At 44.5% G+C, this 23596-nt stretch overlaps 1 protein-coding gene and 1 pseudogene across 1 annotated transcript in view; one reads left to right on the top strand and one right to left on the bottom strand.

Annotated features, from left to right (window-relative positions):
• Positions 1 to 30: 30 nt before the first annotated feature.
• Positions 31 to 23596, top strand: part of LOC101272786 (inhibitor of carbonic anhydrase) — a 40280-nt gene continuing 16714 nt past the window's right edge. The window contains exons 1-10 of the mRNA XM_004278921.2: positions 31 to 142; positions 9669 to 9841; positions 13077 to 13185; positions 14002 to 14163; positions 15428 to 15575; positions 16392 to 16447; positions 18396 to 18574; positions 19904 to 20075; positions 20982 to 21130; positions 23126 to 23216. Coding sequence (XP_004278969.1) covers positions 100 to 142; positions 9669 to 9841; positions 13077 to 13185; positions 14002 to 14163; positions 15428 to 15575; positions 16392 to 16447; positions 18396 to 18574; positions 19904 to 20075; positions 20982 to 21130; positions 23126 to 23216 — 1282 coding nt within the window. The 5' untranslated portion in view covers positions 31 to 99. The remainder of the gene's footprint in view (positions 143 to 9668; positions 9842 to 13076; positions 13186 to 14001; positions 14164 to 15427; positions 15576 to 16391; positions 16448 to 18395; positions 18575 to 19903; positions 20076 to 20981; positions 21131 to 23125; positions 23217 to 23596) is intronic.
• On the bottom strand, positions 5914 to 6546 carry LOC117196293 (40S ribosomal protein S21-like; annotated as a pseudogene).

The following is a 23596-nucleotide window of genomic DNA, read 5'->3' as shown; positions in this document are numbered from 1 at the left end:
GGGCGAACCCTTCGGAGGAGGCGGATCCGCCCCCTCGCGGGCAGGTAAAGTTGGCCGAGGCCCCGAGAGCCGGGTAGGAGTCGCGCGCCGCCGAAGAGAATGAGGCTCGCGGTCTGCTCCGTGCTGTGCGCGGGGGCCCTGGGTGAGTGCGCACTGGGGGCCGGGTGGGGGCCGGCCGTTTAGGATGGGACCGGGTGCCAGCCGAGGGTCAGCCACGGCGGGACACTGCCCTGCCTCGTCTAGGCGGCTTCGAAGCAACCCAGCGCCTGGCTGGCTCCAAAGTGCCTTCCACCGCCGGTGGTGCATCAGTGCACCTCACCAACTTTCGCCCTTGCAGAAACCCTGCAGGCTAGGGCAGGAGTTCGCAAACTCTGACCAGCTGACCAAATCCCGCCAGCTGCCTGATATACAGCCGAACGAGCTAAGAATGGGTTTTACATTTTTACATGTGTGAAAGAAAATAAAAAGAAAAATAGCTTGACACATAAGAATTATGTGAAATTCAAATGTCAGCGTCCATAAATAAAACTTCATTGCAACACGATCATGCTCATTCAGGTATTTGTCCACGGCTGCTTTCAGGCTTTAAGGGCAGAGTGGAGAGTTGCCACAAAGACTGTATGGCCCACAAAACTAGTAATTGCCTAGCTAGCCCAGTACAGAAAAAGTTCATGACCCCTGGCCTGGAGGCTGTTCGTCCAGTTTACAGTGAAGGAAACAGGGTCAGAGGAGAGAAGGGATTTTTTCCGAGGGCTCAAGGACTATTATTAAGAGGGGGAGGGGCACATCAGGTAAGCTTGTCATGTCAGGTATCTAACCAGAAGGATCTTTCCTGCTCTGAACTGTACAATGCCTCCCATCCCGACTACACACTAGGCAGGTGGAGGAATATAGGGGAGAAACAATCACCCTAGAATGGAATCCACCTGCCACTCGGTGCCATGTGACTGGGTGGTCCCTTGCCCTCCTCTCTGAGCTGATTTCCTCCTCAGTTCAGTAGAAATTACTTTTTCACAGCAAACACACAGTTGCTGTGAAAGTGACATGAAGTCATGTACCTAAGGGCAGAGCTGTAGGCACAGGTGAGTTATCACTGGAAAAAAAATCCTGCACGTAAATGTAGGGGGCCCCTTCCCGTGTTGGGGGGCTGTCAGGGCTCTTGGCTGGGTAACTGTAAGGAAGGTAATGGTGCAAAGTCACTGACCTCATGCAGGTGGAGACCCCTGCCTGGCAGGACAACTGGGTTCTGTCCAGCCCTGATTCTGTCAGGTCTCAGGCTGTCTTAAATCATTTCTGGGGTAGGGTATCTATCATGGGGGGAGGCATAACCTGGGCTGAGCAGAAGAAGGCAGGAAAGGCAAGGAGTGCTTTCAGGGATGGGGGTGGCCCTCCTTGGCCCAGTGCTGCCACCTAGGGCCACACGGGGAGCTCTGATGGGGCTGGGGAAGGCTGGCAATGTTGCTACAGCTGTGGTCCAACTATGGCTGCAGAAAATCCAGAGTGCAGCCCCCTGGCCTCTCCCGTATTCTTCCTGAACAGGCCTTCTGTTGTTTGTTCTTCCCCCATCCCCTCTCTTGGCAGTGTCAGGCACTGACCAAAAGTTCACTTTCCCAGTCGGCTCTGTGTTTACTAAACAGAGGCAAGAGCTGCCTCTCCCTGGCCCTCCGCCCACTCCATCCCAACATTCCTTCTCTCTTGGCCACTGGACAAGGCTGGAATCGAGGACGTGCTTTCTTCAAAGCTCAGTGTTCTTTTCTTATAAAAATCCTTCTGGTGGCAGATGACAGGAATGTAACCAAACTAGCTTAAACTAAAAGTGTCAGAGGAGTGGGAGTGGTGATCAGTAGGCCTTGCAAGAGCCAAGAACCAGGGGCTCAGTATAGCCTGTACCTCCACCTTGGCTGCCACCTCCTTTCTCTACCTTTTGCTCTTCTGGGGAAGAGATTTCTCCACGCAGTGAGCATGTGGCCACCAGCAGCTTTTCCCTTCTAGGAGCAGATTGAAATATTCACGGTGGGCTCTGATTGCCCCTTCTTGAAATTGTCACATGGTTGGATGGAGTGTTATTGATGGCTGGCCTAGTTTAGGTTACTTGACTCCATTGACACTTAGCTTGCTTGCACACACTCTTTCTTTTTAAAATCATTGTTATTGAAGCATAACTTACTTTTAATAAAATGCTCTCCTACAAGTATACATACAGTTCAATGAATTTCAAGAAATATGCCTACCCCCATAACTACCACCACAATCAAAATATAGAACATTTCCATCACTCCCAAACTGTCCCCTACCCCTTCCCAGTCATTCGCATTTTTTCCCACTTTAGGTAAGTTTTTCCTTTTCTAGGATTTCATGTAAATGGAATCATGCACTACATAGTCTTTTGTGTCTGGCTTGTTTCATTCAGCACAATTGTTTAGAGATTTATCCACATTGTTTTATGTATCAAAGTTCATTCCTTTTTATTGCTGAGTAGTATTCCATGGTATGACTTTATCACAGTTTGTTTTCCATTCATTTGTTAGTGGATGTTTAGGTTGTCTCCAGTTTGGGATATTATGACTAAAGCTGCTATGAATGTTAGTGTACAAGTCTTTGGGTGGACATATATTTTCATTTGTTTTGGGTAAATATCTAGGAGTAGCATTGCTGGGTCATAATGGTAACTTGTTAAGAAAATGTCAAACTTTTTTGAGTAGTTGTACCATTTTCCATTCCCACCCACAGTATGATAATTTCAGTTGCTCCACATCCCGCTAACACTAGGTGTTGTCAATATTTTCACATTTAGCCATTCTGATAGGTGTGTGTAGTACCTCACAATGGTTTTAAATTGCATTTCCCTGATGAGTAATAATGTTGTAGCTTAGCTTTCCATTTTCTTTTTTTTTAATTAATTTTTTTTGAATTTTTGAATTCTATTTTTGTAAACAGCAGTTTCTTATTAGTTATCCATTTTATACATATTAGTGTATATATGTCAATCCCAATCTCCCAATTCATCACACCACCAATAAAATAATTAATTTTATTTATTTATTTTTGGCTGCGCTGGGTCTTTGTTGCGGCACATGGGCTTTCTCTAGTTATGGTGAGCGGGGGCTACTCTTTGTTGCCATGCGCGAGCTTCTAATTTCAGTGGCTTCTTGTGTTTCAGAGCACAGGCTCTAGTCTCACTGGCTCAGTAGTTGTGGCGCATGGGCTTAGTTACTCCACGGCATCTGGGATCTTCCTGGACCAGGGCTCAAACCCGTGTCCCCTGCATTGGCAGGCGGATTCACTGTGCCACCAGGGAAGCCCTCCATTTTCTAAATGATACCTTCTGAAGAGCAGATGTTTTACATTTTGATCAGTTTCCCTTACCTAATTTTTATTTTTTGTTATTATGTTTTGTGTCCTCTCTAAAAATATTGATATAATTGGCTACCCCCAAAGTTGCAATAGTTTCCTCTTTGTTTTATTTTAGAAGTTTTATAGCTTCAGCTTTTATGTTTTGGTCTATGACACATTTTTAGTTAATTTTTGTGTATGGTATAAAGTAAGAGTTGGGATTCACTTTTCTCATATGGATATCCAGTTATTCCAGGACTTGTTTTCGAAAAGAATATCCTTTCTTCACTGAATTACCTCGGCAGCTTTGTTGAAAAATCTACTGACCCTATATATATGGGTCAATTTCTAGACTCTCTGTTCTGTTACATTAAGCTTTATATCTCTCCTTGTGGCAATATCACACTGTCTTGGTTACCGTAGCTTTATAATAAGTCTTGAAATCAGGTAGTATAAATCCTCCAACTCTATTGTACTACTTCAATGTTGGTTTGGCCATTTAGATCTTTTGCATATCCAAACACAATTTTGAATCAGGTTATCAAATTCTATAAAAAACAATTAGGCTTGGATTATTATTGAGATAGCATTTAATTTATAGATTATTTTGAGGCTTGGCATCTTAACAATATTGAGTTTTCTAATCCATGAACATTCTATATCTATTTATTTAGGTCTTCTTTCATTTATCTTGGAACTTTTTTGTAGTTTTCATGTACAGCTCTTGTTCATAATTTGTTAAATTTATCCCTAATATTTCATATATATATATATTTTAGATTTTTTTTCTTATTTTCTTTCATTTTTCTTGGCTGTATCAGGTCTTAGTTGTGGAACGCTGGATCTTCGTTGAGGCATATGGGATCTTTTGTTGCGGCACGGGCTCTTTGTTGTGGTGCGCGGGCTTCTCTCTACTTGTGGCGTGCAGGTTTTTCTCTCTCTCGTTGTGGTGCGCAGGCTCCAGGGCGCGTGGGCTCTGTAGTTGGCGGCAGGTGGGCTCTCTTGTTGAGGCATGTGAGCTCAGTAGTTGTGGCACAAGGGCTTAGTTGCCCCGCGGCATGTGGGATCTTAGTTCCTCCACCAGGAATGGAACCTGTGTCCCCTGCATTGGAAGGTGGGTTTTTTTAACCACTGGACCACCAGGGAAGTTCTGATATTTCATATTTTTGAAAGCCATTGTAAGTATTATTATTTATTTATTTATTTATTTTTTGCGGTACGCGGGCCTCTCTCTGTTGTGGCCTCTCCCGTTGCGGAGCACAGGCTCTGGACGCGCAGGCTCAGCGGCCATGGCTCACGGGCCCAGCCGCTCCGCGGCACGTGGGATCTTCCCGGGCCCGGGCACGAACCCGCGTCCCCTGCATCGGCAGGTGGACTCTCAACCACTGCGCCACCAGGGAAGCCCGTAAGTAGTATTTATAAAGTTTCATTTTACAGTTTTTTCTTTTTAGCTTTGTAGAGATTCAATGATTTTAGCGCTTTTACCTCAGATCCTAAGACCTTCCTAAATCATTTATTCCTTAAAATTTTCTGTGTAGAGAAACATGTTATCTGTGAATATAGACAATTTTCTATCTTCTTTTCCAACCTGTATGCCTTTTGTTTCTCTTTTGAGCTTTGTTAAAATGGTTAAGACCTCTAATACAGTGTTAAACAGAAGTGAAGAGAATGTCAATCTTTGCCTTGTTTCTGACCTGAAGGGGAAAGCATTCAGTCTTTCACCATTAGGTATAATATTAACTGTGGGGTTTTTTGTAGATGTTCTTTATCAGGTTGAGGACATTCCTTTCTATTCTTACTTTGCTTGGAATTTTGAATTGGCAAGTGCCTTTTCTGTTCTATAGAGATAATCGTATGAATTTTTCTGTTTTATTCTGTAATATGGTGAGCTATACTGATTAGTTTTTGCACATTAATTCAACTTCACATTCCTGGGCAAGGGATAAACCTGTGTGTGTGTGTGTGTGTGTGTGTGTGTGTGTGTGTGTGTGTTCATGTACTTAAGAATTTTTTTTTTGGCTGCGTTTGTTTTGTTAATATTTTGTAAATGATTTTTGTGTCTATGTTCATGGGGGATATTTGGCTGTAGTTTTCTTTACTTATAATGTCTTTGTTTGGATTTGGTATCAGGTTAATTCTGGCCTTAGAAAATGAGTTAGGAGTATTACTTTCTCCTTTACTTTATAAGATAGTTTTTGCCACATTGGTGTTATTTCTGTTAAGTGTTTGATAGATTTTATGAGTGTAACCACTTGGGTCTGGAACTTCCTTTAACATTCATTATAGTGCAAGTTTGCTGTACCCAAATTCTCCCAACATTTGTTTGTCTGGAAAAGTTTATTTTTGCCTTCAGTTCTGAAAGTTATTTTCATTGGTTTTAGATTTCTAGGTTAGCAAGTTATTTTCCTTTTAGCACTTTAAGGATATTCCATTGTCTATGACTTGTGTGGTTTCTGACAAAAAGTCTGAGACATTTATTGTCTTTGCTCCTCTGTACCTAATTTTGTCTCTTTTCTCTGGTTGCTTTAGAACTGGGAGTTTGTAGTTTTCATAATATTAGGAAAAATTCTGGCCAAATCTTTCTTCACATATTTTTTCTTGCCCCTTCCCCCCTTTTTTATCCTGGACTCCAGTTACACATATGTTAGATCACTTGATACTGTATGACAAGTCACTGAGGCTCTGCTCATTTGTTTTTCTATTTTTCTTTCTCTCTGCTTCATTTTAGATAGTTTGTAATAATGTCTTCTAGATCATCTTTTTTCTTCCGCATATCTAATCAGCTGTTGATCTCATCCACTGGAATTTTTATTTCAGATATTCTATTTTTCATTTCTAGGAATTCTTTTTGGCTCCTTACATCTTATATTTGTATCCTCATTATGCTCATGTTTTTCTTTTCTTGGGGGTAGGGTTCACTATTTACTTATGGCAAATATTCCACATCCATGATCCTCTCCAGTCAGAAGTTCTTTGAGAGGATGCCATGGGCCTTGGCCAGTCGGAGAATGGCATCATCTGACTCTCCCATCCTGTGAATGGCCCCACAGATAGCCTAGGTTTTGAACTGGGTGTTGAACCTGCCTGTTACTTTGTTAACCTCAGCCAAGTTCACCTGGACTGACGCGTGGTCTTTGGCGCCGATGATGCAGTTGCTGGCAGAGTATTTCTGCGGCAAATACAGGTCCACGAACTCTCTGCATCATTTTGCATGTTGAGGGCATGTCTGGTGGCACCACAACAAGCATGGGAGCAGAAAGGAAGCGCCGCATCCCCCAGCAGCGCTGATGTTCATGTTTTTCTTTAACGCTCCGAGCATACTTATAACATTTAAAATAGCTGTTTTAAAGCTATTTTCTGTTAATTTCCTCATCTCTTTCATTTCTGGTTCTGATTGTATTGACTGATTTTCCTCCTGGTTATGGATTACATTTTCATGCACCTTCACTTGTGTATTAATTTTATTGGTTGCTGGATACTGTGAATTTTACCTTGCTGAGTACTGTATTTTGGTTTTTGCTTTTTTTTTTTAATTTAAGGAGTGTCAACCTTTTTTTCTGACAGGCACTCATAATGTCTTCAGATCAGCTTAACCTTCTCAAGACTATTTTTCAAGATGTTTAGGCAGTGTCTAGAATACCCTTCTTTCTAGATCTAGTTTAGCTTACTTATGGAATCTTTCATAAATGCACTATTTATTCAATAAGATTTTCTCCACTCTGAATGGTGGGAACCCAAATGATTCCTAACCCCATTTGAGTTCTGAGAAATGTTTGGTTTTGGCTCCCTATTAAATTTTCTTTCCCTAGCAGTTGTCCTTGCCTGGCCTCCACAATGCTCAAATTGATATTTAGCCAGAATCTCCAAGGTGTGACAATTCTGGATCTCAATCTCTCTTCTCTTTCTCCTCTCTTTTTGCATTCCCTGCTCTTTGGTACCCTGTGCTGCACATTCTAATTGCCTCCACCTTACCAAACTATGGTCTCTGTCTCCTCAACTTGGGGTGACCATCGGGCTGTTTCTTTTCTCTTCTCTGCCCTGCTATCTGGACATTTTGTCCAGGAAGGAAGCTAGTGTGATTACAGGGCTTACTTTATTTGTTTCCCTTCTCTCGGGGATCACAGTCCTGCACTTCCTGTTGTCCAATGTGTTAAAACATGTTTTTCGTATGTTTTTCCCCAGGTTTTTTTTTTTTTTTTCTCACCTGTTTAAAGTGCTAGGGCAAGTCCCATATCAGTTATTTCTCATAGGTGGAAACAGAAGCCCATCCTGGTTTGATTTTTTGTTTGTTTGTTTTGTGTTTTATTTGTTTTGCATTTGTTTAGTTCCCTGCTTTAGTACCATGTTTTTGTCCAGGCTTTAGTGTTTCCCCTAATGATGTGAATATCATTCACCCTATTTTATACTCACACTGAATGAACTAGTGATTACCACTGGGGAGAGGGAGGGGATGAGGGGCAATATATAGGTAGGAGAGGGAATAAAAGGTTATTATAGGATTATATGAAATTATCTGTGTGAAACTTTTGGAAATTGTAAAGCACAGTAGAATTTAAAGACTCATTCAATAATAAATAAATAAATAATTTAAAAACATCAGAAATTCAAAAGCTACAGTTTTAATCATTTGACCATAAGCACAGGTGACTGAAAATAGACTTTCAAAAAGGCTTTCTCAGTAAGTGCAAACCTTTGAAAAAGAAAAAAAACTGCAATTGTATACAGTGGCTCTTTGTGTAACTTAACCTGCTTACAAAGCTATTTTCATTTATAGAGTTGTATTGTCTCTACAGTTATCAGTCATTTCTAAGAGCAGAAACGTTTTAAGAATCTGTATTGGCAAGCAGAGTAAACATGCTTTGAAAGGCTCAAAATGCAATATGAGCTATTACTCCACACACTTCTATTCTGCGCAAGGGCATCCGTCCTGACAGCTCCATTCTCTCACTGGCTCTTCTACCCTGGCGGCTACTATCGAAGACCTATTCAAAACAGAGCTGAAGCACTCCATTTGTCACTCCCTGTCTTTGGTATGGGATTCTCTCTAAGGAAATTTGACATCTCCTGTCCCATTTATTTTGATATTTCCTACTTGCAGACAGTTAAAACACAATACAGGCTTTGGAGTCAAACAGACCTGGGTGTTTCAAGTATTAGCTTCATCTCGAGTTATTTGATGTCTCTGACAGTTTTTTGTTTGTTTGTTTGTTTAAACTCATCTACAAAATGGGAACACCAGTATATAACCAGCAGGACAATTGTGGGCATTCGAGGAGGGTCATGTGCCTGGCCCGCTGCCTGACACACAGGGCCTCCTCAAAAATTCATAGCTGTGACTGCTGTTACTTGCATCTGCTAGATTTCAACTAAGATGACATTTTGCTCAAATACCACAGTTCTGTAAACAGCATTTTGCCTTTGCATTATTGTTAACACTAATTACTACAGCCTAAAGTGCCAGTGAAATGAACAGACACTGATTTTAATGCCCCAGCAGTTACTACCATGTAAGGTTAGAGTATCTAATGCCAAGACAAAGATTAAATCATTAGGCCCAAATCTTCCTTCCCATAATGCTATTTTCTTTTTTGGTGTGAAATTCACTAAAGTGAAATTAATCATTTAAAAGTATACAATTCAGTGGTATTTAGTATGTTCACAGGGTTATGCAACTACCACCTCTATCTAGTTCCACCATAGTTCCAACACCCCAAGAGAGAATCCTGTACCCATCCTCCTCTTCCCCAGCCCCTGGCCACCACCAATTTGCTTTCTGCCTCTGTAGATTTACTTATTCTAGATATTTCATATAAATGGAGTCATATAATGTGTGGCCTCTTGTGTCTGGCTTCTTTCATTTAACGTATTATTTTTGAGCTTTATCAGTGCTGTAGCATGTAGCAGTACTTTACTCTTTTTACGGTAGATTATATTCCATTTTGTGGATGTACTATATTTTGCTTATCAATTCATTCATTGCTGTGCATTTGGGTTGTTTCCACCTTTTTTGACCATTGTGAAAAGTGCTGCTCTGAATATTTGTGTATATGTATTTGAGTATCTGTTTTCAATTCTTTTGGGTATACACTTATGAGTGGAATTTCTGGGTCATATGATAATTCTGTATTTAACTTTTGGGGGATGCTTTGGCTTTTTTCTCCAAGGGAAAAGGCACAACCAGAGAAATGGGACCTGAGAATTTATGTGGGCCAGGCAGCCAGTCCAATTTGTGTCTACCCCTCTCAGCCAACCCTTGACCTTGTCTTTACCTTCTTCTTACAGCAGAGAAAGGTGAGTGCTGTGGGTCACTTACACCCCTGGCCTGTCTCCCGTAGGGCTGTGTCTGGCTGTCCCTGAAAAAACTGTGAGATGGTGCACTATCTCAAGTCATGAGGCCAATAAATGCTACAGCTTCCGTGACAACATGAATAATGTCCTTTCAGTGGAGGGTCCTCGTGTCACCTGTGTGAAGAGAACCTCTTACCTTGAGTGCATCAAGGCCATTGTGGTAAGTCACTGCTGCCTAAGAATAGTGGAAGAAAATCCATACTTTCTCCTTCTTTTTTTGTACTTGTTATAGTTTATTGCTTCAGAACAACTTTCTCCCCCAAGGAACTAGACCATGCTTTAGAGGAGAAAGAAATAAGCTAAAGACTTGAAAGTACAGAGACTATGTGTAGATGAAAATATAGGTGCTCAACATTCATTAATAGTGAAAACAACAATAATAATAATTAAACAACTGATAGAGAAGGATTCAGTGAAAATGGCCACAGTAAAGCAAAGCCAGAATTGCACTGAAAGAGAAATCTATAAAGACTCAGAAATAAACAAGAAGCTGTAGTATCACTATTATTACTTAATATTGTTTTTGGAATTTCCTAGTAATGCAATGATATAAAATACATATGAGATAGAAACAAACAAAATATCAATATTTTCAGATGCTTGCATGCCTAGAAAGTACAATGGAATCAAGAGAAATGTTACCATAATTATTAATGAAAAAATTAGTTTGGTAAAAGATAAATATATCACAATTAATGTCATTTTCATATATCAACAGTCACTAGTTGGGGAAAAATAACCTCAAATTGTGATCTCATTTACATTTAAAATGATATACAGAAAAATGTTGCAGGGAAAAAAATCATATGAGAGATCCGCAAGATTATTATAAATGTAATACAAAAGTCTGAGACAAATGAACAGTACTTATTAATAAATTAAAACATATGCCATATTCCCAGACAGGAAGACTAAACTTCATATATGTGCACATTTTCCCAAAGTTAATTCATAAATTTAATATAATTGTTATCAAAATTATATTATAAAATTTAAAAAGTCAGTAAAATAAGTTTACAATTCTTAAGAAGGAGTATGGGTGAGAATATAAAATAGTATTATGAAAAATAAAATGAGCTGGGGAGTAGCTGAGGCCTGCCTGAAACTATAACATATTTAATAACAGCATTACAAAGAACAGGGTCCTCGGACAGATGTAGAAGATCTGGAAGAGAACAAAATTCAGACATATTCCGAGCTTTCTATACATACATCCATCTGTCTAATTATCTACATGATATGATGTAGATGCAAACTATGATGAATGTCCAACACTAAGGCAGTCTGGTCCTAGGCTTAATGGTTACGTACACATAGATTTAGATATTGTATGATAAGGCATACTTTCCAAACAAATGTCTGAGAAAGGATTCTTTAGTTGGACAACTGGATAGCCATTTAGAAATAAAATCAAGTGAGATTTTTAATCCATTTACCAAAATAAACTCCCAGCTTGACTCAATTTGACTAATGTAGATAGATATAAAAAGATAAATCACAGAAGTAGACAAATTTGGAAATGTAAAAATTTTAAGTCTCTGACAAAGGAAAAAAATTAAAGCCCTAAGCATACAGAAAAATATATTCACATCAGCTATAACGAAACAGTGTAGTGTAAAAGCTATGTAAAGATGTCATTTAAATTTATAAGAAATGCTTAAGAATAACAAGCTATAAACAAACTACTCACAGAAATGACAACTAATAGATGATACAAGTAAGGAAAGGAAAATGTTCATCCTTTATAATAATCAAAGGATGCAAATAAAACCACCTTAAGGTAGCAGTTTATATCTCATAATGTGATAACATTTCTTAAATGATAGTATTTCTTGCCAGTAGTTTTGCGTGAAATTGGTATGCATTGCTATGGGCATTAGAAATTATAAATTTCTACATCATTTCTGGAGAAAAATTTGGAAATATTCAGTAAGGGTCATAAAGATGTACACAAACTTTATTTTCTCTAATTCATTCATATTTATATATGACCTTATGCAATTGTGGGACCTGGTTAAGAGATATCTGTAAGACTATTGTCTTTGCATCTGATACTGGAACTTGAGGAGGAGGTGGGCAGGAGGGGGAAGATGTGTGAAAAGGAGGAAAGACTGAGAACCATCTAGAACCTCAGTCATGAGCTGGAGCCCATGGGGATGGACTGAAACCTGTTCTTGTTGCTTCTGACCTTGATGGTGTTCACAAGGCCTTCTTGTCTTTTACCTTTATACTAAATCCCTCCTTTTCTTAAATTGGTTTCTGATACATGCAACCAACAGAATACTAACTTGATATATGTATATACATATGTATACATATACTTATATATGAATACACATTGTAAAATATATGTAAGAAAAAATGAGATGGAGTAAAGGGAGGCAAGTATACAGAAATGTAGTATTAAATTTATAAAAAGCCAAATTACTTTAAATGTCAATTAAGAAATGAATAAAAAGCACTATTTACAATAGCCAAGATACAAAAGCAACCTCAGCGTCCATCAGTAGATGAATGGATAAAGAAGATGTGGTGTATATATACAATGGAATATTACCCATAAAAAAGAATGAAATCTTGCCATTTGTGACAACATGGGTGGACCCAGAGTGTATTATACTAAGTGAAGTAAGTCAGACAGAGAAAGGACAAATGCTGTATGATTTCACTTATATGTGGAATCTAAAAGACAAAACAAATGAACAAATATAACAAAACAGAAACAGAGTCATAGATACAGAGAACGGGTGGTTGCCGGAGGGGAGATGGGTAGGAGGAGGAAAGATATAGGTGGGGAAGATTGAGAGGTACAGACTTCCAGTTGAAAAAAAAGATTTCCATGAGGAAATGAGGGGTAGGGAATAATCCAACGTCATTTTTGAGAAGAGGCTGTGAAGTTACTGCTTCTCTCAGGGAGGAAGGAATTCTTGGCTGAGAGATCCTTGAAGAGGGAATCCAGACTCAAGAGTGCAAACCATGACTTCTTATGGGTGGAAATATTCTACAACTCATTCACTCAATTCAACATTTATTGGACACCTACTGGCAGTCGGTGCTGGGATTTGGCGGGATAAAACAACACAGTGACATCCCCACCTTGGAGGAGGCTGCATTTCAAAGGGGAGGACAAACAATAAATAAAGGTTTGTCAGATGGTTGTTAAGGGCTCAGGAGAGAAACAGAGGGCTTCCAGCATTTATGAGGTGGTAGTTTTAAGAGCACAGTCGGAGGAAAGCTCACTGAGAAGGCTTTTGAGCCAACACTAGGGAGGCGGAGGAGGTCTGAGCCATACCAAGTATCCATGGCGATACTTGTCAAGTGTCCCTGGCAGAGGGTTAGGTGAGTCTTCCTCAGAGGTGAGGGGCTTCATTCATGTCTGGCCTTTTCTCTTTCAGGCAAACAAAGCAGATGCTGTGACCATTGATGGAGGTTTGGTGTTTGAGGCAGGCCTGGCCCCCTACAACCTGAAGCCCGTCGTGGCAGAATTCTACGGGTCAAAAGATGGTGCGTCTTCCACGGGGACCCAGGTCTCTGTTCTGACACAGCAGCCACAGCAGAAGGCAGGGACTCTGTTGGCATTACACTTGCAGGGAACAAAGCTGCTGGAGTTCTTTAGACTGTGAGAGGCTGTTACCTCCGCTAACTCATGGGGGCTGGGATCTTGGCTCTTTCTGGGAAGCTGTGGACTCTGAGCATCCTGATGGGAATGCTGCTTGTGCTGCTGAGTGAGAGCGGGCATGTTGTCCAGAGTCCACTGCCCGCCCGGTGGGGTCGCCCATCTCTGGAGACACACAGACCTGGACAGCCTCTCCGTGTGCCAAGTCCTCTGCAGTTGCTAGAGAGCTCAGTTTGAAGAATGGGGTTTGGGGAGGCGAAGAATGGGGTGCCTGCCATACTTGTCCATGAGTGTCACCAGTGTGTGTGTGAGCACGGTCTGTCTCAATTTGAGTCCAGCTTTCAGGGCCCTGGCGAAACCCTGGAGTCGCCCTCCATACCTTCCCCCCACACCTTCATCTTCGTGCCCAGGCTGCAGACAGAGAAGGGAGAAGAGCCCGTGGGGAGAAACAGTAAATCTCAATGACTGGGAGCTGCAGGCCCTGTAATAGCTGGTGCAGAAAAAGAACTCAAGTGTATTGCCTTGAAGAGGGGCAGTTTCCTTTCTTCTGTCAATCAAGGGCCTTTCCCTTTCCTTTTCTGCCTGCTTACCAGGAGATGTTGCAGGTCCTAGGATCCCCCCAAGTTCCATTGCACACACTGTGTAAGATGAGTGGCAATGATGTGGCATCTTCCTTTGGCCCTTCTTTCTCTGCTCCTTTTCAGATCCACAGACTCACCATTATGTTGTAGCTGTGGTGAAGAAGGGCAGCGATTTCCAGCTGAACCAGCTCCAAGGCAAGAAGTCCTGCCACACAGGCCTGGGATGGTCTCCTGGGTGGAACATCCCCATTGGGATACTTCTTCCCTCTGACTTGGTTGGAAAAGGTAAGCTGGCTGGGACGGGGTGCCCTGAGGCAGGGCTCCTACTCCCAGCACCCACGTGGATTCTATTGGGGCCTTACGAACACTAACAGTCGTACAGGTTTCATAAACTCCAAGATGGGGACAACCTGCTTTAAACGTGTGCTGTCTGGGTTTGCTGCACCAGCGAGCCTTGGGAACTGGCAGCTGAGTCTTTCCTTCTCTCAGCAAAGGAACCCCGGTCTCTGAGCTCCTGGCAGCCCCACATTCACGGTAATCCCAGCAGTTTGGCTTGATAAGGGCCATCGTGGAGGCTGATGAGAAAGGGGAACTGCCTTCCAGCTGCCCAGGAAGGCTCACTGGGGATGATCGCCATACCGCCAGCAGTCAGGCCTCAGTGCTGTGGGTGAGGGCTTGGGATGAAGGCGAGAGGGGATGAGTGGACCAGAGCTATGATTTTTTGTGTACTCCAGTCTCTTGTTCAGTTCCGATGAGCCATGGTGAGCCTAGGGTGCCTTTTCAGCCCCGAAAGATGACAGCCAAATTTTCTGTGCTCTGCAAAACTGTGTCTTTTTGAGCCCTGCCGGCTCTGCAGCATTTATGTTTCACCTGTGTTTGGGGCTGCAGAGGTCAGATGGGGTGCTGCAGCCTGGGCCACAGCTCTGGCCATGTTTGCCCTTTCTTGGGGTTCCTGCTTGCCCCGGTGTCAGACGCTGTGGGACGTCTGTCTGGGCGGTTATGATGAGGCTGTTGGCACACCCCCGCGCCCATGAGGCAAGTTAATCCAACCCCCTCCCATGAGTTCCTGGAAGAGGGATCCCCGGGAGCCACCACAGACCCTGGATCAGAAGAGGAGAGGGGTGGGTGGGACCACGTCCTGAGATAAGGAAGGGCTGTCGGGGGTTCCTGTGTGTTTAGAGTCCTGCGGCCTCCCCCACCACCCCCGAGCCTCCGTGTTGGTGAGCTAACCAGGTGAGTGGTGCTGGGGCTGCAGCTTGGGTCAGTGCAGCTCAGCAGTTTTTGCGCCCTGCAGGGGACAGGCTGGGAAGCTTCTTTTGGGCTGGAGCCCCGGGACCATGCGTGAGCCAGCCACGCCCTCAGACCCGGGCACTGTCGGCCACCTCTGCACACCCACTTCCTCATGACAGTCCCAGGCAGTGCATGCAGACCTCTGGGCTCTCACACACGGACACACACACACACACACACACACACACACACACGCATGCATGACCAAGGGGTCCCGGCAGCTCATGCCCTGAGGTCCGTGTGTCTCCGTGTTGAGCAGCAGCGGCTAAGTTCTTCGCGGGCAGCTGCGTCCCCTGTGCGGATCAGACGGGTTTCCCCAAACTGTGCCAACTGTGTGCGGGGAAGGGGACCGACAAGTGCGCCTGCAACTCCCACGAACCGTACTTCGGCTACTCAGGGGCCTTCAAGTGAGTGGGGCCCCCTTGCTCCTCTTCCTCACTCTGATGATGGGGAAACTAAGGCACAGGGAGTGGACGGGGCCTGCCCCAGACCACCTAGAGTGTTGGTGTGAAACACAGGGTCTCGAGTGCCTCCCACGGCCCACCCTCGTTCCTGCCCGTCCTGAGGGGCAGTCTTCTGTGGGGGAGCCCCGCTCGTCTCCCCAGATGGAGGGGTCTGGACCAGGGAGGTCTCTGGGATCCATGGACACAGGCTTGGACTCCCAGCTGGGCCAAGGGCTGGGAACCCTCCCCCACACCAGCTGCTTCTCTCTACCTGAGTATCTCTGTGTCAGGGACGCATGCTGCTTCTCCCCACCTCCCTCTCAGCCCCCTGCCTACAGGCACCTCTCAATACTCCACGCCCTGCGAGAGACATAGCTGCTGCTCAAAACCAGAGCAAAACTGGCCGGGAGTCCAAGCCTGTCTAGAGTTTTTAACCTCTATGTAAAAGGCTTTAAACCTTTTTTTTTTTTTTTAATCTGTTGCTTTTGGCTGCCTTCGAAGAGGAAGGTGGTGGGTCCCTCTTTTGCAGCCTCCCTCCCCAGAGTTGCCTGGGATGTAGCTTAGGGGGCTCCTGCTTGCTTCAGACCTGGCTTGGCTGTGGGGATTCAAAGGGTCTTCAGACAGGGCCATCACCTCTGTGAGGACGGACTGAAGCCTGGGAAACTGTGGGTGAAGCCCTGTTAGCCAGTGGCCCGGGGCAGAGCCTGGGGAGGGGGGTACTGGGGGAGGGGCGAGACTGTGCTGTGCACAGTGCCTGACCACAGCTGTCCTGGTCCTCAGGTGTCTTCAGGACAGTGTGGGGGATGTGAGCTTCGTGAGGCACATGACGGTGTTTGGTAAGTGCCGGATGGAGGAAGAATCCTGCGGGCCACCCTCTGGCCAGAGGAACTCATTCCTTCCTGAGCCGCCTTACATCTAGAGATGGGTGGTGCTAAGATCTTAATGAAATAGGAGAGTTTCTGTATAAAAAACACTTCCACTATTTGTACTTTGTTTAGTGCTCAGTTTGTTCAGTCTATAATCTACCAAACAAATCTGAGCATTTAAGCATTACTTACCAACTAATAAAACAAGTTTTAATAATCAGATTCTCTTAGTCACTGGAATACCAGTTTCTGATCTAATCACTTTCTCGTGAATACTTCATTATGAAGGGCTCCTAAATGCTTTAATCACCTTAAACAAACACAGATTATTATAATGATTTCAGAACTATTAGCACATCTATAATTAAATCTGTTGCAAAAGCATTACTACCATGGACAAAGATGTATTTCTATGTTAAAAAAAAAAAAAAAACCTTCCAGAGTTTTGGGCAGTTTATCAGAAACAAACAAAATAATATTTCAGACAAGTTCAGTTTACAGATTCTGGGTTTTATAACCAATTAAATTTCTGTTAGATACAAAACACACTTGTATCACTTAGGATGTTTAAACAAGAGATGTGTATTTTATGCTAGGTTCATTTTTTAAAATGTGTCTGCCACCTCAAGGAGAATTTTGAGCTCTCACTTTTTCCAGGGGCCTTGGTTGCTCGCAGCCTGGTGTCTTTCCCTGACATGGAGCAGAAGTGTAGTGGCTTTGTTCCCTTGCTCAGCTGTTCACAATTCACTGTCCCCTCATTATCACACACTGACCTGGTTTGCTAGCATTTTGGCAATTCATGTGTATCTTATCATCAATAATGTTAATTAGTGGTGTCATCTATGGGTTTTGTCTCCCAGAATCAAGTTGTTCCCGATAGCCGTCATTGTTATTTCCTCTGGCTGCTCAAGTTGGCACAGTTAGGCCAATGGGTAGCATCTTCTAATGCTCACCCTGGAGAACTGAAAACATCCTCACTTTCTGAAAACAACCAATTGTCCGAGACCATCCCAATTTCCCTTTGCTGAAAGTCACATGTCCACTATTATATAAGATCCCTCATTGTCTTTTAAGCAGAAGTTTCTGAGTTTCATTGTCCTAGCTTGGCGCTGTGTCAGCCACAGACTAACTCAGACTTTGATGAGTTCCCTTAACCCTCTTAGCCTCAGTCTCCTCATCTCTAGAATAGGATAATCTGGATAATCTACCAGCCTCCCCCAGTTGTTATGAGGATTAAACGAGACAGAGCATGGAGAGCCTTCAGGTCAGTCTTTGGTGTGCTGTGAGCTCTCAGAAAACATTTGCTGTCACCATCCTTGTTAGCAGAGCCTTGGGCTGAGCATGCCTCCCAGCCCTGGGTCTCTCTGCAGTGAGAATGTGTCATTTCATCTCCTGAGGGCTCAGCATCCTCACCTGTATAAAATGTATTTGGAAAAGATTCTCTTTTAGTCCTCCTCAGGCTGTTAAAAAATGATTAAAGAAGACAGTTCAGGTGATACAAACTTCAACACTTCTTGAAGTGGGCAGTCTCCATTCAGAGAACTGCAAAATAGGGCAGAAGGCAGGAAGCTTTGATAGGGTAAAGAACAACTAAGAGAAAAACAGATAATATCTGATTGGCTGGGGCCACATTGCCAAGGGTGAGAAGGAAGAAGGAAGGAAGTATAGACCCAGAGTTGGCTTGGCACTGGGGGCCTGGCTGACTGGATAGACTGCGTTTCTGGTCAGGCAGAACATTTACAGGCACAGGAAGTTATCTAAGTTTCAGTGGTGACGTGGCATCCCAGGCAGGAGCGGCTCCATCTTGGGCTTAGAAAGTTATTTCAACAAATCCCCAAACAATCTGGGATACAGGGAGGGGCAGGGACCACACCTCCTTCTCTGCCTGCCGTCGGCTCATGTGGGCTTCCCTCCACAGAGAACCTGGCTGACAAGGCTGACAGGGACGAGTATGAGCTGCTCTGCAGGGACAACACCCGGGGGCCTGTGGACGAGTACGAGAGGTGCCACCTGGCCCGGGTCCCTTCCCACGCTGTCGTGGCACGAAGCATGGGCGGCAAGGAGGACTTGATCTGGGAGCTTCTCAACCTGGCCCAGGTAGCCCCACCCACCATCCTCCCCTCCTGTGTAGGGGTCCCTGCTTGGATTTGGGGCGTTCTCGTTGACTCCCTTCTAGCCACTGTGGAAGTTGTGGGTGTCCAGCACAGCGGGAACCATGCCACATGTCCTCCGCTTCACTGATAAGCACTCGGTCTGGATACGTGATGGGCAGCAGTGGCCATAAAACTCCCTCCCTTGGCATCATCAACGCCATGGGCCAAAGACTGCACAGAAGCCCTTGTTGCCCCAATTTATTCTTCTCAGTTGTAAAGAGGTCCTCAGGCTACAATGCAGGTGCCCTTCCTCCATGAGGTGCTCCCCTCTTATCCCATTGGTGGGGACCCCTCAGCGGCAGGTTCCCGGCTGTGAGCATTCTGTGTCCTGCGCTGGCGGCCCTCTCTCCCAGCCCGCCCTCATCCGGTCACCTGTCCCATCTCTGTCAGCACCCTCTGCTCAGCACTGGGTGGTCAGAGATGAACTAGACACAGACCTGCCCTTGGGTCACTCACAGACGACTGTGGAAGATACGGTGAGCACATTATACACACAGATAATCACCAGAGGGCACAACCTTGGGGACATGGATTATGCACTTTGAAGGGACTGACTTGCAGGGCGTACCTAGAAAGGTTCCTGGGCCCCGGGGTAAGCTGTGGGCACCCCAAGGAAATGTGGGGTTTGCCAGAGAAGGCAACATGCAGAGCCACTGCAAAAGCAAAAAGCAGACAGATGTCGCAAAGAGCGTGTGGGTAGGTGTTACCGTCAGCTACCATCAGGAATGGCTTTGGGCCAGTCAGTGGGAGTTATACGCAACGGGCCCTTCGCTTTTTGGGGGGGCCAGAAAGAGGAAGGGACTGCTTGAAGGCCTTCAGTGGCAGGCTTGGGGTGGCAGACGCGCCCAGGACTTCTGATCTCCAGGCTTGATGATCCTGGATCAGCACCCGCTCCAGGATGAAGCCCACCGGAGCCACTTGGGAAAATCAGATGGCCAGCAACAAGGCCACCATCATTGGCTGCCCCATGGGAATGCAGCATAGGAGAGGGGCAGCTGCCTGGCCCATGGTGACCATTACCCTTTATGCAGACCTGGGGGCAGCCTCTGGCAGTCTCCCTGAGGCCCACAAAGCAGACAAGCTGGGATTTGCTGGAGAAGATTTGAGAACCCCATGAGCCACAGGGACTTTGGAGGGCCTTGGCATGGTCTTTACTCTCAGGCACTCATATTTCTCTCGCTCTCTGCTCTCCTTGTCTGGTTTGGGGTTGGTTTTTCCTTTACTTCCTTATGCTAGCCTCCTTTCTTCACTGTTTCTTTTATCCTTTGAACAGGAAAATTTTGGAAAAGACAAGTCAGCAGAATTCCAGCTCTTCGGCTCTCCTCATGGAAAGGACCTGCTGTTTACGGACGCCGCCCTTGGGTTTTTAAGAGTCCCACCTAAGATGGATGCCAAGCTATACCTGGGATATGAGTATTTTTCTGCCATCCAGCATCTAATGAGTGGTGTGTAAGGTCCTGCGGGGGGACCTGGAGAGCTTGGACATGGGGCAGGGTGTGGCCATGGAGGTTTTCCTGGTGCCCACAAGCCTCACCTCACCCAACCTTCACTGGGCTGCAGGGCCCAAGGGAACTACCACCTGCATTGGGTTCATGCAAGGATTTTCTGCTGATCTGGGGAAAAGGCCTGAATTAGGGGGTCACAAAAGGCTTTGAAAGACCTTCAGATTACAGGCAACTTGAAGTAATGATGGTCCTGGCTCCCTTGTGTGAACCAGGGTTGCCCCACCCTGCAGTAGGTCTGTTTGACAGGGAAAATAGCCCATCCTAAACTGCAGTGGGAACACAGCCTCTGCCACCACCGGGAGCACAGCTAGAATTTCAGAGGGTTTTAATCCAGTGCCTGCTTTCCCTTGGATCCCCATGGTTTATTTTTTCCTTCCTTCCTTCTTTCCTTTTTTTTTTCCCCCTTCATTTAGTTAACAAGTAGTTATGGAACATCTACCAAAGCCACTGAGATTGATGTGGGCGTCAGAGCAAGCAGGCCCACCCAGAACAAATGACACTGGCTTCCAACTAGGGGATGCTCCCTCGGTGGGAGAACCCCATCCTGGAAGAGAAAACCCAGAAGGCCCTGAGCCAGGCTGGTACTCAGAGAGGCCTCCCCTGGGGTGGTGACGTCTGAGTAGGGGAGGTCAGGAGGGTGCTGGCTCTGCCTTCACTGCTCTTTCTGGGAACCGAGTTCACCATTTCTCCTGGGAGGTGATAGGCAGCAATGAGCAGTGACATGGGCATGAGACACTGCTGCCAACTCTGCTGTTGGGCAGCCGCTCGTAAGACAGTGGCGCTAACCGCCTCCCTCCCCTCCCCCATCTGGGGGCTTCCTTTGGATCCCTGGCTCTTCTCCACCAGACCCAGGGACAGAAGACCCCCAGAGGGTGATGTGGTGCGCAGTGGGCCAGCACGAGAAGGCCAAGTGTGACGAGTGGAGTGCCCTGAGCGGTGGCATCTTGAAGTGCACCGCGGAGGAGACCACCGAGGGCTGCATCGCCGCCGTCGCGGTAAGGAGGGACCCGTTCCTGCAGTTGGGCTCTGACACTCAGACACACAGCGCTTCTGCAGTCTGGCGGTGAAGCCCCCTTCCCAGATGTCTTCCCATCAGCTGTGAGGCTGAGACGCACCTGTTACGTGCTGCCTTCCCCCCACCCCCCACCCCCAACTCTCCAAAGCCACACCCTGCTGCTCCCACAGGCCCCTCCCTCTCGGGGGCCGGCGGAAACACAGAGCAGCCCAGGACCCAGACTGCTTAGGAGCTCAGCTCTGGAGCCCAGGGAGCTCTGAGGGGTCCTGCCTAGGAAGCTGGGTGACACCCCAGGGTGTGGTCAGGACCCCTGTGGATTGGGAAAGCAAATCAACCTTTTCAGTTCTCTGGACAGGTTCAGGTTTTTTCTGGGGATAAAATTATTACATGCTGGAAGAGAAATGAAAAATAAATGATATCATTTACAACTTCATAACTTAGAAATCAGCACCACATAATTTCTGAGTTATGATGTTGTGTTGGTATCAACCGTCCATTTTCTCTATGAGCAGACAATATTTTTGAGATTAGAAAAAAATTTATAAATAAAAGATTGAAAAAATGACAAGCGTAGGAGACTACAATTTTTCTTAAGAAAGAAGATCTAATTTTGGTAAACGTCCCTGGGACCAATTTCTAAGATTAAAGTCTTGCTATTTATACAGTCTCCTAAATTTGTCAATTATAAGAATTAAATGAATTTGAGCGCTTGTAACATTGCCTGGCATATAATAAGCAGTCTATAAATGTTAACAGTTGTTATTACGATTTCAATTCTTGAGCACAATTGGTGCACTTTTTAGGTAATGAAGTATTCATTTAAAATGTTCTTAATGGCTGCATAATAGTCCACCAAATATTTATTCAACCAATTTCTAAATGTCTATATCTGAATGATTTCCAAATCCTTTGCTGTTATAAATAATATAGGATTGAACATTTTTGTTCTATACCCATCAATATTTCTAAGTATATCTTTAATATTAATGACAGTGAATATGTCTGGAGTTACTTACTATGTGCCATGCATATGTATGAGCTCTTAACTTGTATTAACTCATTTATTCCTCATGATGAGCCTATGAGGTAGATTTTTCACCCATTTTGTGGATGAAGAAAACGTACCTAGAATAGTATTTAGGGATGTGTCCTTTGGATTAGTCAGATCCTGGAGGCTGACACATTCCATAGTGGTTATGAGCAGAAGCTAAGGAATTAAACTACCTAAGTCTTAGTGGCCATCTATTGGATAAATTACTTAGCTTCTCTCTGCTTCAGTTAACTAAGGTATAAAAGGGGGAGAATTATAGTACCTACCTTACTGGGTTCTGTGAGGGAGTACATGAGGAACTCATTGTAAAGTGTTTAGAAAAGGGCCTGGCACATAGTAGGGGCTTGATAAGCCTTTGCTTCTATAGTTACTACTGTTTTAAGATAGATTTCTAGAAGAGCAATTAACAGGAGAAGAGCAAAGAGTGCCTGTGTCTGTGTGTTTGTTTCTTGATGACCTTATCTATGAATATAAGTATGCATTTTTTGTCTCTGTTGTTGGAAAAGTTCATTGATTAAAATCATAAGTTAATTATTAATGAATTATTAATTAGAGTACTAATGGGGTTATAAGAACAGAATTGAACTATGCCATACGGAAGAAAACGTGTTCTGTAGAAACAGATTAGACACATACTCTGAGTCTGATTGTCGAGTGAGTGACAATGGTCACAAAGAAAGTGTAGTGATGGCATGTCCAGTACTCAGAACGGGGTCTCATGCAAGGGCACAGAGATGACCAGGGAGCATGACCTGGGTTGGGTGCTTGCTTCTGGGTTAACAGGCTAAAGGCATGTCCAGTTTTCTAAACCCTGTGTTTATGTGGCAAGGACGTGTGACATTAAGCCAATGAGATGGAAACCTCTGAGGATGAGACAGGATAACAGCCTCACTGTTGTGCTATTGGTTTATTTCTTAACTTCAGAAAGGAGAGGCTGATGCCATGAGCTTGGATGGAGGCTTCATCTACACAGCGGGCAAATGTGGTCTGGTGCCTGTCCTGGCAGAGAACTACTGTAAGTGGAGGGGAGGGTCTCTGTGTTTTCTTCCTTCTGGGCTATGGACACAGAAAGGTGAGGAAATAATTTAGTTCAGTGTGGAGATAACAATAGATGTTATCTGGAGTGTAGGGAGCTAGTAGATAACATCTATCTTCCCCAGAGTCAGAACCAGTTAAGATATAGATGCGGAACTTAGGCTGAAAGAAATCAAAATAAAACCTTTATTACTGAAAGAGTGATATTGGAGGGCATGGCATAGAGCTAGCCATAGGGCTTGTCAAATTGTCCTTGAGTTAGAGTCACCCACCAATTCAGGAGGACAGGTCTGCTGGCAGACCGCATGCTGAGGGCAGAGGGAAAACATATTCTGTCATAGATGAGATCGAAACCACCCT

This window comes from Orcinus orca, chromosome 5, assembly GCF_937001465.1.
Source record: "Orcinus orca chromosome 5, mOrcOrc1.1, whole genome shotgun sequence".
Lineage (NCBI taxonomy): Eukaryota > Metazoa > Chordata > Mammalia > Artiodactyla > Delphinidae > Orcinus > Orcinus orca.
This window is presented reverse-complemented; position numbering and strand designations above follow the sequence as displayed.